This window comes from Ornithodoros turicata, chromosome 1, assembly GCF_037126465.1.
Source record: "Ornithodoros turicata isolate Travis chromosome 1, ASM3712646v1, whole genome shotgun sequence".
In the NCBI taxonomy this organism is placed as follows: domain Eukaryota; kingdom Metazoa; phylum Arthropoda; class Arachnida; order Ixodida; family Argasidae; genus Ornithodoros; species Ornithodoros turicata.
The window spans coordinates 40,883,900-40,898,063 of NC_088201.1; the positions used below are offsets into that span (position 1 = coordinate 40,883,900).

The 14,164-nt window shown below is 42.9% G+C and overlaps 2 protein-coding genes across 3 annotated transcripts in view; one reads left to right on the forward strand and one right to left on the reverse strand.

Moving 5' to 3' along the window:
* LOC135378070 (large ribosomal subunit protein mL52-like) overlaps positions 1-5,077 on the forward strand; it is a 37,902-nt gene extending 32,825 nt beyond the window's left edge. For both annotated transcript variants that reach the window (XM_064610916.1, XM_064610917.1), the window contains 3 exons: positions 1,427-1,494; positions 2,735-2,799; positions 4,760-5,077. In XM_064610916.1, coding sequence (XP_064466986.1) covers positions 1,427-1,494; positions 2,735-2,799; positions 4,760-4,927 — 301 coding nt within the window. In that variant the 3' untranslated portion in view covers positions 4,928-5,077. The remainder of the gene's footprint in view (positions 1-1,426; positions 1,495-2,734; positions 2,800-4,759) is intronic.
* A 4,855-nt stretch (positions 5,078-9,932) lies between these two features.
* Positions 9,933-14,164, reverse strand: part of LOC135378069 (GTP-binding protein GEM-like) — an 88,837-nt gene continuing 84,605 nt past the window's right edge. The window contains exon 4 of the mRNA XM_064610915.1: positions 9,933-12,423. Within this exon, the coding sequence (XP_064466985.1) occupies positions 12,134-12,423 (290 nt within the window). The 3' untranslated portion in view covers positions 9,933-12,133. The remainder of the gene's footprint in view (positions 12,424-14,164) is intronic.

The following is a 14,164-nucleotide window of genomic DNA, read 5'->3' on the forward strand; positions in this document are numbered from 1 at the left end:
ATTTTCGTCGTGGAGATATTTTTTCATATGGCAATAACTGTGGGTTTGCGAATATACTCAATATCCATGCGAGTACCGTCCTTGCCTCGGGTACTCTCCTTTTGAAACCATGCACCAGCTTCTCAGCGCCCTACTGCTCCTTTCAATCCGTGCGGATGTGGATGCACCCATTTCAACTATAGTCGTGTTCGACTGTCAACTAGTCCGTCAACTACACACACAGTTGGAGACACAATATCGTGCCAGGAGTAATACTGCAGCGCCACCATGCACCATCAGCGGGGGAGTGGCAGGGAAGGCATGAAGGCACTTGCGCAGATTCTTAAGAGCCAATACAGAAGCAGAGTGAGTATGATGGGTATGATTATCTCGCGGACGAGCGAGCGTGACCCCTCTGTGTCCAGCCATCCTATCTGCATCAAGGGTTGCCACCAGGCCGGTATTATACCAGCACGGCCGGTTATTTGCTTGTTCTGCCGGTTGCTGGTAGGAAGGTGATACCGGCAGCTTTTTGCCGGTATTTGTGGCTCGAGACCGTTCACAGGGGCTTTCGCGAGGTTTTCGCTTCAACATTCCGCTACAGCTTGAATAAATCCGGAGCACAGACCCAACTCCGCAGTCACCAGTCATTTTCTTAGTTATTCATTATTATTATTATTATTATTATTATTATTGTTATTCATTAAGTCTTGTGTTCGGAGGGGACAAGATCAGTGGTTGTGCAAAGCTATTGGTGGTTGTGTCGAGCCAGATAGAACTTAGGCCGTATACAACCATCATGAGATCTCTTCCTGCAAAGAAGGGTTTGTGTGCATCGATGCGTTTTTCAAAGTAAATAACAGCCCAAACAGGTTGATCCAATACGATCCAGTGTACCGTTTATGCCTGTTTATAGCAATTTCTAACATCAATAATCCAGCCACACACAGGAACTTATGTTTCCTCCTATTATCTCTGTGTGTGCTCATCCACCCCTCACCCACTTTCCCTTTCCAGTGAGCCTTCCCCTTTCCCTCTATTCCACCTCCTCTCCCTCAGCCGGTATTTTTCACTACGAAGGGTGGCAACCCTATCTGCGGCACAGGAGCTGATGGAGTAGATTTCTTTTCTTCTTAAGTTGAACACGACTATAGCGTGGCTGCCGGGTGCGGTCACAGAGGTTACTTGCGTGGATGCGGATACTGTCAATCACATCCATGCTCACCTCTAATACGCCGTAATTGAAAGTTCCACCGCTTTGCTATCACGCACATGTGATAGCAAATTTAGCCCAAATATATCTCTACTATTGTCTAGGTGAAACTGGTTAGAATAGACCTGATAGAAAAAGTGAGTTTGGCAATCTTTTGTCTTACGGATAATGCCAAGTGAACTGAAACACAAAATTTTGTGGATGTGATGTCTTATATTTGGCCTATATTTTCAGGCACGGGACCCCTGCCAAATGGAATGCCTGCCGCATATTTGCTGATGAACCCGACTGGTCTTTTGCTGGTGAGTTTTCCAACTCCAATCTTTACATTCACTTTCTTTTCCCCCAATGTTTCAAACGTACCAAAAAAACAAAAAAAAAAACAAAGAAAAGTCAGACACGGCCATATAAATTTGGAGATGGCACTCATTGCCATTGCATGATTTGTTTTAAATGCTATGCCATTTTGTGACCTGTACCATATGTCACACTACAAACATATTGCACTATATATACAAAAGTAGGACAAGCTCCCGTGGCATAGTGGTTAGGATGATCGCTTTCCACGCCGAGACTGGGAGGTGACCCGGGTTCGAATCCTGTCACCGGCTGTGCTGTCTGAGGTTTTCCCTGGGTTTTCCGAAGACTTTCCAGACGAATCTCGGCACAGTTCCCCCTGAAGTCGGCACAGGACGCATACTAACCCCCCTGTCCCCCACTCCTTCCTGCTGCCCTCTCTCCATCTGTCCACATCTGTACGCCGCTCATAGCCACAGTTGCTGGGCGGCGCTAACATGGAATTAAAAAAAAATACAAAAGTAGGGAACTTCTCTTCTAGAAGAGTATAAAAATGGTCCATACAGACGTCAGGAGGAACTTTGTCTACTAATTTCTGAAGACCTTGAAGACTGATCAAAATGAGGCGTGCCTGTGGAGATCACAGAGCCCTTAGGTGGTCTTACATCCTATGTTACAAAACCATTAAGATTTGTGCATGTCAGTACAACAGTGAGACCCACATTTCTAGCGAAGAGAAGTTCTTACTTGAAAAACCAGAGTAAATTCTTCAGAGGGCAGTTGCATGTTAAGCATGGAATTGCTTATGAATGCAGGCAAATGGAGATGTAAGTTTATAAACTTGTAGGTAACATTGCTTTGAGTATTAGGAGAAGACTACACGAAGGGACGAACTCAAAACGGTTTTGAGTTCGTCCCTTCGTGTCTGTTGTCTTCATGTCGTTGTCTTCTGATGCTCAAGGAAATGTTACCTACAAGTTCATTACACCAGCTCGCTTGCCTCTTACAATTCTTTCAGAAGTTTATAACTCAAACATTGCCATACTTTCGCTGTATAGCCATTTAATCAATATTAGGAACTCACACTCACCCCTCACTCACACAATGCTGATGAGGTAGCAACTGTTACTCCTACACTGTCTGTGTTCATTGTAACGCACAGATCAGTTTTGAAAGTGTGAATGTTTTTTTGTCCTGCTGGCTGTTTTTTGTAAAAATGGTTGATGCTTGGCTTTTTAACTTCAGATGGAAGACCAGCCCCCTTAAACGTGAGACAAAAGGAGCGATACCTTCAGCAAATAGATTATTGTGTGAGTAGTTTTAAGCAAACAATTCTAGAAAAGTTTTCCAACATTCACACCTTGTGATATGTAATACAGTTGCCAACCAATTTTTCAGACTCCAAAAATTTGGACTTTCCAATATTTAGGACAAAAGTTATTGGTTTATCTGACGCCCCATTGAGCCAATGTATTTTGACGTGCGAAAATTCGGACTGTTTTTCACAGGTATGGTTCGATTTTTCGTACATGATACGCCTCAATTTTTTTTCCTTCTTTCTCTTCCCCTTTGCTGATGGCGCGCCTCAGAGCGCGCGGAGGCAGAGTTTACGCGCGCGCACCGCTGATGAGGTTACGCACACGCGCCCACAAGCACCCATAAACAAGGTATTGTTGGCGACGAGGTGAAACCACAAAATGATGTCCGTGCCTTCAAGTGATTCTGAGGGTGTCTCGATCGACTTCGTGGATACTGAAGAATGCGATGAAGACGCGAGCATGTTGGCGGCACATACACCCGCTGAGTCTGCGACTGATTCTTCAACGATGACTCATGGGAAGCGGTGAAAGGGAGAACCATAGGGAACAGTTTTTGTCACGCCAGAATTTGCTAGGACAGTACGCAAGTACGGAGTACGAGCATTGTTGGTACCGCCATCGGCGACGACAACGGATTGGCAGATGGCCGGGCATTGGTGGAGGACCTCCGAAGCTGAGGTATGGCAATACCTGCAAGTGTAACATTTGAAACGTACGCCGAAGTGGATGAATGTGCATTATTTTGTGCCGAAATGACTGATAGGCAAATCGTTTCACAAGTCCTCGACCTGCCAACGGAAGGCTCCAACAATGACGACGACGATGACGCGAGTGCTATTGCTACCCCTTCAACGGCAGCAATACTTGCGACCGTCGATATGCTCGGAAATGTCTACCGTGACAACATCACATTAGCCGAAATACATTGCGATGCCATTTCTTGCATACGCGCAGCAAGGCAGATGCGCATTGATAGTTTTTTTGTGCCTCTTTGAGTTTTCTTCAATAAAAATCGTTTTGGGAGAGATTTCGGTCATTGACTGAAAATTCGGAGTGCTCGATAATTCGGACCGATTTTGTGGCTTTTAGAAGTCTGAAAAATCGGTCGGCGACTGTAATTCTGACATATCTCAGTGGGGATAGTGTTGTTAATGCATTTTTGTCTTCTATTAAGTTTCTGATGCATTATCAGTTTTAATACAAAGTCATAGGCCGCGTTTACATGAATGCTGTGATAAGTGGATATATATACAATTTTGTCACATTCATGTAACCACAGCTGTAGTAAAACAATTTTCAATTCATTTTTCAAAAGGAAGTCTTCAGAGCAATTGTGCAGCTTTGGGGTTAATAATGGGATCCGCCCATTTTATCGAACACTGTTTCATGGAACTGCATTGCAGCCAGTTATTCTTCCAGGTTTGCAGTGCATAGATGCAGTAACAAAGATATGCTAATTACTAGAGGTGTGCAGATATTGAAATTTTCTGAATGGGATATGAATGGCATTTCTAATGTCACATCATGGGATAAAGGCTTGCAACAATTAAACCCAGGAAAGTAGCACGGTCACACATGGTCACATTCTTGCACTGGCATTGCTTCTCGCATTTCTTATATAGGCAATGAACTGTCACTCGTGAGAGCGTAGTTCCTGATGATGATGCATAGTTTGGAACAACCTTCTTCATCAGTACTGTAATAGCGTAATCCTTGAGGATGCGTATATATGGTACGTATATCACTGATGACTGGTTCAAATTCCAAAGTACAGAAATGCGAACAAACCAACACAGAAAAGTAAAAAAGACAAAACACACACACGCACATAGGAAAGGTTCTTACCACTGACAGGCTCATGTGGGGGACCCTCGTTACATGCTTACTCTTGTTAAGTGGGTAAGTGTATATATGTTCATAAGAATTCGTTTCTTTGCATGTCTACAACTAGAAAACGGTCGTGAAAATGCTGAAGGAGCTGCATGATGCTAAAGAAGCTCAAGTTGGTCACATAAAGTCAGTGTTAGAGAAGAAGCAACAGATTATGTCAGGAAAGTTTCGTGCCAAAGGAATTGAAGCATTGAAGACACAACATCATGCAGAAAGGGCAAGATCTTAACCCGTTTGTCTAGCTTTGAATTGTTCAAATATTTCAACAAATGCTGGTGTAGATAGCCGCTTGGTCATGAGTTTGTTTTGGACCGCAGTTGTTTCATGGGCCTGACCTGACTTCTGTGTTACGTAAATAAATATATGTGCTGCAATAATTTACGATGCTACATCTCAGTTGAAGATAAGGAAGACTGGCATTCCCTGCGGGGCGATTTCAGAGAAAATATTTAGCGCCTGAATGTGAGAAGCAATAGAAAAACTGTAAAATCTACATGGAATGCTTTGTGCACATGAATAAGAATGATATACTTGCGTGCTAAGAAAGAAGGAATGGAAGCAGAAACCGTTCTGTTCAAGCCGAAAAGCATTTACTACATGAACAATTAAGATAGTTTGGCAAAAATATCTTTGAGGTCTCACTTAGGTGCTTAGGTCCCACCCGTCATTCTTATAGAAGTGTACATCATTGTATTCCCTTTCTTGAAGGTGCACACACACACACAAAAAAAAGAATCATTTTTCTGCTTTCCTCAGTTAGCTGCATATCAGAATTTTAGGCATTTGGCTAAAAATGCCTATAAATGCCTAAATGCGACATTTTCGGGGTTGCCTGACTTTGTATCGACGGTGGTGAGTTCTGGCCTTTTTTAACATTTCTAGATGCCATAACAGCCTTTTTTAGACATGCAAGTGCACCTTGCAGGCTCATGCTGAGTGCTGCATTTGGCTTTTCGTTTCTGTGTGTGTGTGCCTTATGTTCCTTTTTTTTAAAGTTTTGTTTCCTTCAGTACCTTGGTTTTCCAGAAGGGGTTCATGCATATCTGATTATATAAGATTTGGCCTCTTTCTTTGCAAGCTATCGGTTCCAGGCAAGTATGTCGCATGCTGTACCTACAATTTTTTGTCCATGCGAAAAGCGTGGAAAATAGTGCTACATGAAAGAAACTGACTTCTACAGTAATTCTTTCTTCCTCAATACTCTGGGATGCAGTATGATGTATGCACAATGGAATGAAACACATCTATCAAAGTGTCACACCCATTTAATAGACATTTCACATGAATATCAGTGATGGAAGTGCTGCACCATTTGTGCCAAACTGCACTAGTCATGGGGTGCTGTGGCATCTTGTGCTGTTGAGGGTGTTTTTGCTGCAGTTGGCGACTACTTCACAGTCCACGGAGATTGCGCGTGACACGAGAAAACAAAGCCTAAAGTGAACGAGACACACCAGTTTTTGAGAAAATTTAAAACGTGAGAGGGAGCTGTTGCAGCGACTTACTAGCTGGCTAATCAGTTGGAGCCGATGCCAGCTCTGCCCTAGCGACACACATGTGCACCTTCATTTTGATGCTCCAATGATTGTGCTGTTTGTTCTGTGCTATCTTTTGTGTTTTCCCCAAGCTCAGGGATGTGTTGCATACGTCAAGTATACACAAACTTGCATGCATTTTACTTCTGTGTTTGTCGCTATTCAAGCTGAGAGGCATGAGGTGTCTGCATACTTTAAGACCACTTTTCGATTCCTGAGGGTAGCTTTGCGTGTCTCGAGATATGGTCTAGGCCTACTGTTGATGGTCACTGTAACTTGCTACCTTGGAGGATCGCAAAGCCTTTTCAACAACAAAACACATTGTGAATGTGGACATTTCACTGTCCACGTGCTCTGCACCGACTCCTCGGATGCGGCTATACTAGGTCAGCTTCGCAGCTCCCCGATCTTACCCCTCTAAATCGAGTGGAAAATTGCTCCAGCCCACACAGACCCGATGCAACTGAAATTGAATGTGGAAAGCGTTCATTCCAAATCATAAATGAGTAACCATACACGGCCGAGGCTCCTCGACAGCGGATTGCGAAGCTGCGCCAAAATGCTTCGAGGCACTTCCATCACTGGAATATGGAACTTGTGCTCATAGTCATTTCCTAGCATCGAGCTCCTTGTTGTTCTTCAAATGCAGATAGGAAAAGTTTAGTACCATAGGATCCTCATACATTAAGCATATGCATTTTAGCAGGAAGTTACTTCATTGTCCAGGTATTTATTTCTTGCAGTTAAATTTTATTAGAAATTCTGCATGGGAATCCCCTAGTGCTTTGTTACCTGCAGTCAAAATCATGGAGAACTCGGTACATCACAGATTTAGTTGGTAAAGGGCTAAGATCTGGAGCTGCTGGCTGTCCGCACAAAAAGCAGCAGAATCACTCCGTTGAAGCTTGATAACATATACACTACTGATACAGCAAGTGGCACTCTGCCATACCAAGTGCCACATGTTATTTTATGCCTGTGCGTGTCAGTTGGTCCCACATGGTTGTATCAGTTTTCGCAAAGTAAGTTTATATTCCTGCTAGTGTACATAGATAGCGGTACTGCAGCTCACGTGTTCAAAACATATCATATTGTTGAGATGCTCATGGTACAGATATAGTGCTTCCTTTTATTTCAACAGTGAGTTATCAATACATACCATGCACAGTAAGGTATACCAGAAAATATGTGGTACTTGTATGGTCAAGCATGTATAACCCATTTCTTCAACATTGTTTCAATATACAAGAATATCACAGACATGAAATACCAAACAAATTTCAGATATGTACATTTGCTGTTCATAAAAGCTGATGAGTTCACATAAATGTACAGCAAATTCCGGTTATGGCATTCAAAGTTGAGGTTATGCAAACAAGTAGTTGTCTAGGCTTCAGTAGGTACATAGGTGCTTCTGCATTATACACTGTAATTATCCTCTCCAGCCATAATTTGAAAAATTAATGCCTGCATGCATCAAAGCAGAATGAGGAAAGCAGAATGAACCATGCACTAATTATGGGCATTATCTCCTGAGCAGCAATAAAGATTTTTGCTGACCTATTACTGGCCACCAAGCTTACCATTTTGCTTGTCTTCCATTGTGGATCTTGCATGACTTGAGCTTTCACGTTACTTCTATGCAGTGCAGGCTGAGAACACCTTGCTACAATAATTTAGTATGCGGTTGTGCACTTCTAGTTGCACAAAACATGTAATTGTATATACATGTTCTGGAATTTGCCACTTATTCAGGAACAAGCTTTGTATTTATGGTGATTAGATTTTTGTAGCAACATTGCAGTATCCATACTTATATGCATGTCTGAAGCATGTAGCATCTCTACTATACTGCTGCAGTTTCTATACTGCCTTGAACATGTTAAAGCTGTAATTGTGCACATTTATGTGTGTTTTTGTGTACGAGAACTGTCGTGCAAGAGGCTGCTTTTCTTCAGAAATACAGCCTCTTGCATGAAAGTTCTCGTTCGAATAAACGTTAGTTGCTCCTAACCGTTTTAATATTACGTTTCTGATTTCATCATCGTGGGCTCCTGGACAGTGTTTTTTTCTTTTTTGTTTTGTTTGTTTTTCATTTCGACACATTTATGAAAGTCAGAGTCTGAGATATGATGCATCGTCTAGCATGCAACATGCAATGTCTAAGCTACCTTCCTCCACGTATTTTATGTATAACCATTAACATCCTTTGGATATTGTGTATACCAATTTGCTTTACATAACATTTACAGCATCTTTGACATCCTGAGGGTAATAATCATGGGGCCTCAAATGATAGCTAGTTTATTTACCATTAAAATTTCACAGTTCCGGCTACCACTACACAGGAGTTGCAATGAAAAATATTGACGCAGGTGTAATGTTTCTCTCCATAGAGGAACATTGTATACAGTGTTACCACAACGAAGTTCAGCATTTTGTGTACATTGATTGATAATATGACCCTCTTTCACATATGCACTCAAAAGAATGCTCATGGTTGAATGCCCTGTAAGAGGTCTGCCCTGGTTGGTGCCAGTGCTGAGGAGTGTCAAGCATATCGACAAAGTAAGAAGTTGGAGTCAGCACCCAAAGTTTCAATGCACCACGTCAAATCGTACCTACCACGTCGAAAGTTTAAATTTGACATCGATTCAGTTACCAACCGAAGACCGTAATTTTTTTCCGCCATAACTGAGATGCATTACATGTTTATTAGTTGTTTGCTACCACAGGAACAGATCCATGCCTTTACTCTGTACCCTGTACAATTGGAATTCATGCTGTGGCAGTGTATTCCCTGTTCTATGAAAATATTTATGGTAATTTTGCTAATCTCTTTGTTGATGATATGTGTACCACATGGCGTATAGGCTTATATACATTTATAAGAGAGCATTATGCAGTGCAGGACTTCTTTAGGGCTAAAGCCTCAAATATGAGCAATATGGCTGTCCAGGTTGTACCGTGGTGACGTTCTCATTACAAATGCATGCACTAAGCAAAGCCTAAGAATTTCAGTAATAATTTTCTGCCTTTGGGTGTCTGTACATATAGGAATAGGCATGCAACATGTCTCAAATTGGCCCCTGAACTCATGTCAGACACATTCTAGATGTCTGGCCTGGCGACTCTGTGATCTACGTGGGTATGTTATTCAGAGATTTTGGAAGTGATTTGATTACACACAAGCACGTCTGCGGGATGTCATCTGCTGCCACTAAGAACGTCTTCAGATGATTATAGAAGGCCAGAGTGGTCTTGGTGAATCCTTTTATGTGATACTAAGTTTTTTTAGTATGCTCCATGAATGAAATGCATGAATCAAAGTGCTCCAGGATGGATTACAGTCATAAGTTACAATATGTGGTACAAATAATGAAACCAATTAACTAATTTCCTGGCTTAATTGGAGATCCTTCCAGCAAATGAAACTCTTGTTTGTTTCTTTGTTTCTTTTAATACGAAGTGTATGAAGTTCTTACCAATTTCAAATTCTAACGGCATGGTAGAGTGAACACTTACCATAGAACACACAATGATTACCTCTGAATAACTTATTGTTCACAATATTCCTGTAGATCACATTTGCAGGTTGTACAGGCAGACCCAGATTTTTCTGCAATTGCTTATAAATAAGAAGCAAAATAAACGTATGCAAATTGCTTGAAATCAAATGAAACCTCACTGGTATTAGTATTTAACCTTGTGGGTTTGAGCCTTAGATTCATTTGTATAGCTTTTTTCCCCCTCATAGTCTAGTGTTCAGAAGTTTTACATTCTTCTATGTAAGTTTGCTCATGTTAATATTTTCCCAGAAAATAATTGGAAATTGTAATTGAAATACAATCACATTTCTCATTAACTAAATCAATTGCCGTATTTTCACGCGTATTAGCCGCGGCTTATGCGCGATTTTTTTTTTTTTTTCGCGGACGCTCTGCGGCTTATTTGATGGCTATTTTTTCCTGGTATTTTCCCCATACCCCGGATTAAACGAAAGGGCCGACAGTGCCTCATGTTTTTCGGAGCAGGACCGCCCTGCCACTGCACGAACAATACCGAACAGTGGCGGGTCCACATTCGAGTGGACTGACCTTCCGAATACATTCCCCCACGCAGCTTTAACAAAAGTGGTGACAGTGATTAATGTCTCTTGGAACACCACTAACTCGTCAATCCACGAAAAACACGCACAAAGGGCACAATCCGATCTTATTAGAACACTAGAACTGACCTCCTTTGTTATACATTATGCCGACACCGGAATGTGGACCACAGGGTTTATGGCCTTCCCTACGGTCTCCTTTGTCGGCAGACCCACAGGAAGGGTTCAATACACCTGACATCGGGATAAAACGTGGTCAGCTAAGCGTCAGTTCTCATTTGACCAGAGCAGCAGCATTCGTGGACACGGGCACGGCAGTTAGAGGTGAAGCATGGCTCCAATGCGGAGGCACAGCTACGACAGCGGCTTCAAACTAAAAGTCGTCGACGTCGCGGACCAGTACGGGAACAGGGCAGCTGGAAGGGAGTACGGCGTCGACGAGCGTTGAGCGTCTCTATTGATTTTGTTTGTGCATCACTGGTTTAGCGCACAAAGCAGTCGCGTCGTATTGCCCGCAGCTTATCTGCAAAAACATTTTCAAAATGTATCTAAAAACGAGTCCTGCGGCTTATCTGCGGTGCTTCTAATACGCGTGAAAATACGGTACTCCATTTGGGTTGTTGAAGACTAAGCTAAATAATTTTGAAATAATGATATCCCTGTAGCTTTGCCAAACCTGGTAAGGAATACTAACACAAATAGTGGCAGAACCTGGGAACAGCAACTCTGAACATTACTCACACAGTTACAATTTTCCATAATGCCTGTTTAGTAAAACTCAAGTTCAGTTCTGACGCAACACACTGTACATATATGCTCTCGATACACCATATTTATTCACATAATTAATGCACTTTTAACCCCTCAAAACTACCATCATTTGGACGCCCAAGCAGGGGGTGCGTTAATTCAGTGAGGAAATACAGTAATTCCCAACAGCATGTACTTTAGAGTTACAGCAGCACCAGTGACACAAGAGCACCATGATATAGACCCTGCTGACACTTCAATGGACGATGTAAGAAACTTGTATGCTGGTTGCTAAAGGTGCCTTCCATACGACATGGTTTAAATTTATCCCAAATCAGGCCACTTGCTATTCTCTTCACCTGTATGCAACATGTCAGGAGCACAATCATTATAGAGGGCATAGTAAAATAACTTTCTTTGGGATACTTCAGAGCGGGGATATTATAAAGCCAAACGAAGGCATACTTCCATACCCTGTTTGATATGTCTGCAAGCATGAGGCACATGGATTTGACCACAACTCATATGGCATGCAAGGTGCATTTCGCGACTCTTCTGTGTTCAGTAACAGCAAGAGCCCTATCATTAGTTCTGACTCTGTCGAAGGACGATGTTAGGATGATTCTATGTATCGGTTAGGAAATACAGGAGGGAATTCTAGAAGTATGGGTCCTAAGAAGGGCAGATAAACATGTCCCTCCTATGTGGGCATGCTGATCATTTGCAGGCTGAAAGATCTCCTTCGAAATAAATCTTCCTAGTAGAAAATTTGCTAGTTATATGATTGCCGGTCCACGCATTGGTTTCCTTCATGGCTATCATAGACGGACGGATCAAGAAGGGACTTCTTGCCCCCTCCAAACTAGGAATTTGCTTTTAATTTAACAGGTTTATTCAATAGTTTCCATTATATCGCGCATTTTGCCTCATGCTCGCTTCTTTACCCCTTGTACACACCATATATACTTATCCACTCTGCTTTATACAACCACAACTTTCAGCTGCTTTGTACGGATGTGTGTGCTTAGATGCTCTTTTTTTCCTATAGCTTGTGAAGGTTTTCGCAGGATTTGGACTTGACACTCTTGCTAGCGTGGCGGTTTAAAAGCTTCTCAATGATGCCTAAACATCTGCTGGCCCGTCCAAGTGAGCCTCTGTTCTTTCGTGAGGCTGTCTTACTAGATGCAGCACCCTGACCAAAGTCTGCCTTTTGCTGAGACATGAGTCGTACTTGGGCCACAATGCCAACTAGAAGCTCATCGACGTTGTGACCAATTCCTGCAGATGTCTCTGTAAACTTGCACTCATATGCACGAGCTGTTGATTTGCCCTCTGAAAAACCAATAGTTGAACACATTTCAAAATCAACAACAGTACTCTTAATCAACATAAAATTGCTACAAACAATCAAACTTAATCAGTCAGCGATCCTAGCGATAGGAGGTTCAAAATGCTTCCTTTTCTAAAATTTTATCAGCCCCAGCTTCAGATAATGTCTTGATTTACACGAAAATAGACTTCATTTTGTGAGAGATATTGTGAGTAAAGACTTTTTTGGTGACAGCAGTATTTTTCCACATTTTCTATGTAGTCTCAATAGTATAAGAATATGTGCACCATCTGTACATTTATTTATTTGTTCAAGAAATAGTCAGTGCTAGGAGCATCCCTCATGTTCTGGCCCTGACCCAGGAGGTGACCGAAGTAAATAAACGAATGCAGAGATTTTCGCAGCACCCTACCCCAAAATACCTACCAGAAAAGCTAGCAGACATGGGTGGGTGTCACCCCCTCGAGATGGAAATCCTGCGGAAATCCCTGAACTAATGTCCCTTTTCAAGGTTTTCTCCACCTGTGTCCACATGCTTCACCTACACAGGGTGTTTTTTTTAGTCGGTTACAGAATTTTTATTTAAAAAAGAAGCCGTGAGAGCAGCATAGATGTCGTTTTTGCAGTTGAGTTCTACGACCGGGCTGCGGTGCTACTTTAGATGCTACAGTGTTGCGTAATAATCCCCAGTATTGATCCGCCCGCGGTAATGGATCAGAAGCACGCCCTCCCAATTCCCCTCCAGAAAAACTGTGGCCATCACTTTGCCTGCTGGTGGTGGAACAGACCGAGCCTCCCAAGGCGGTGAGGAGGAGGTGTGTTTCTTCTGTTTGGACAGGGCTTTGCATTCGAATAGGGAGTGTTGAACCCGGGCAGGGTTCGTCCATAGCCACAAACCTGGCACTTAAGTGTGCGGGATCTGCTTTGAACCGCTGGAAACTGTCCCTGGATGTGCTGTATACCGCGTGCATTTTCGATCAGGCGTGAACAATTTTGGGACCCATCTGGCACAGACCTTATGCATGTCAAGATATGGGTCAAAAGGCACTGGACTGTACTTTTGGATATGTCTGATTTGGGCGATGGTCCGCATGTCGATTCCGCGATCTACCACAAGCCCATCGTGCACAGGTGGACGTTTTCTGCCAGGACGGGGATCGTCTTTCAGTCTTTCCCGTCCTCGCTTGAATTCTGCAGCCCACATCTTCACCGGGCTAGAGGATGGGACATCCTCTCCCATCTTTCTCCGTTGTGGTTCAACGTTCGCCACCTGCCAGCGATCGCCACAGGAAAGCCATGTAGCCCGCATGCGCCATTTGGCGCCAATTTTGAAGAGTGTAGGCCTAGAGGTGGGCCCGGTTATACCCGTGGATCCGTGAGGACATCCGCTCTGCTTCGTGGTTTGCGGATAGAAATATAACGTCTGCAAATCCGCGCGGATAAGGTACGGTTAAACCCGCGCACCACTGCGGTACGTGCGGATATCCGCATTTTATTCGCAAATAAGCATTGGTGTCGCCACGATCTCTCTGACGCAAAGAATCCAAAATGGTGTCGAAGTGTGCATCCTTTGCGTTGTCGTGCCTTTAACTGCATTTTATTGCACAATTGTGGATGACAATGTTCTTGAGTGGTTTGCATGCTGAAAAGTGTACATGTTTGAAAGATAACATTTTCGTCATGCGGGTTTTCTCCTCCAAATACAATGACTGCGGATATACTCAATAACTGCGCGGTCGCGGA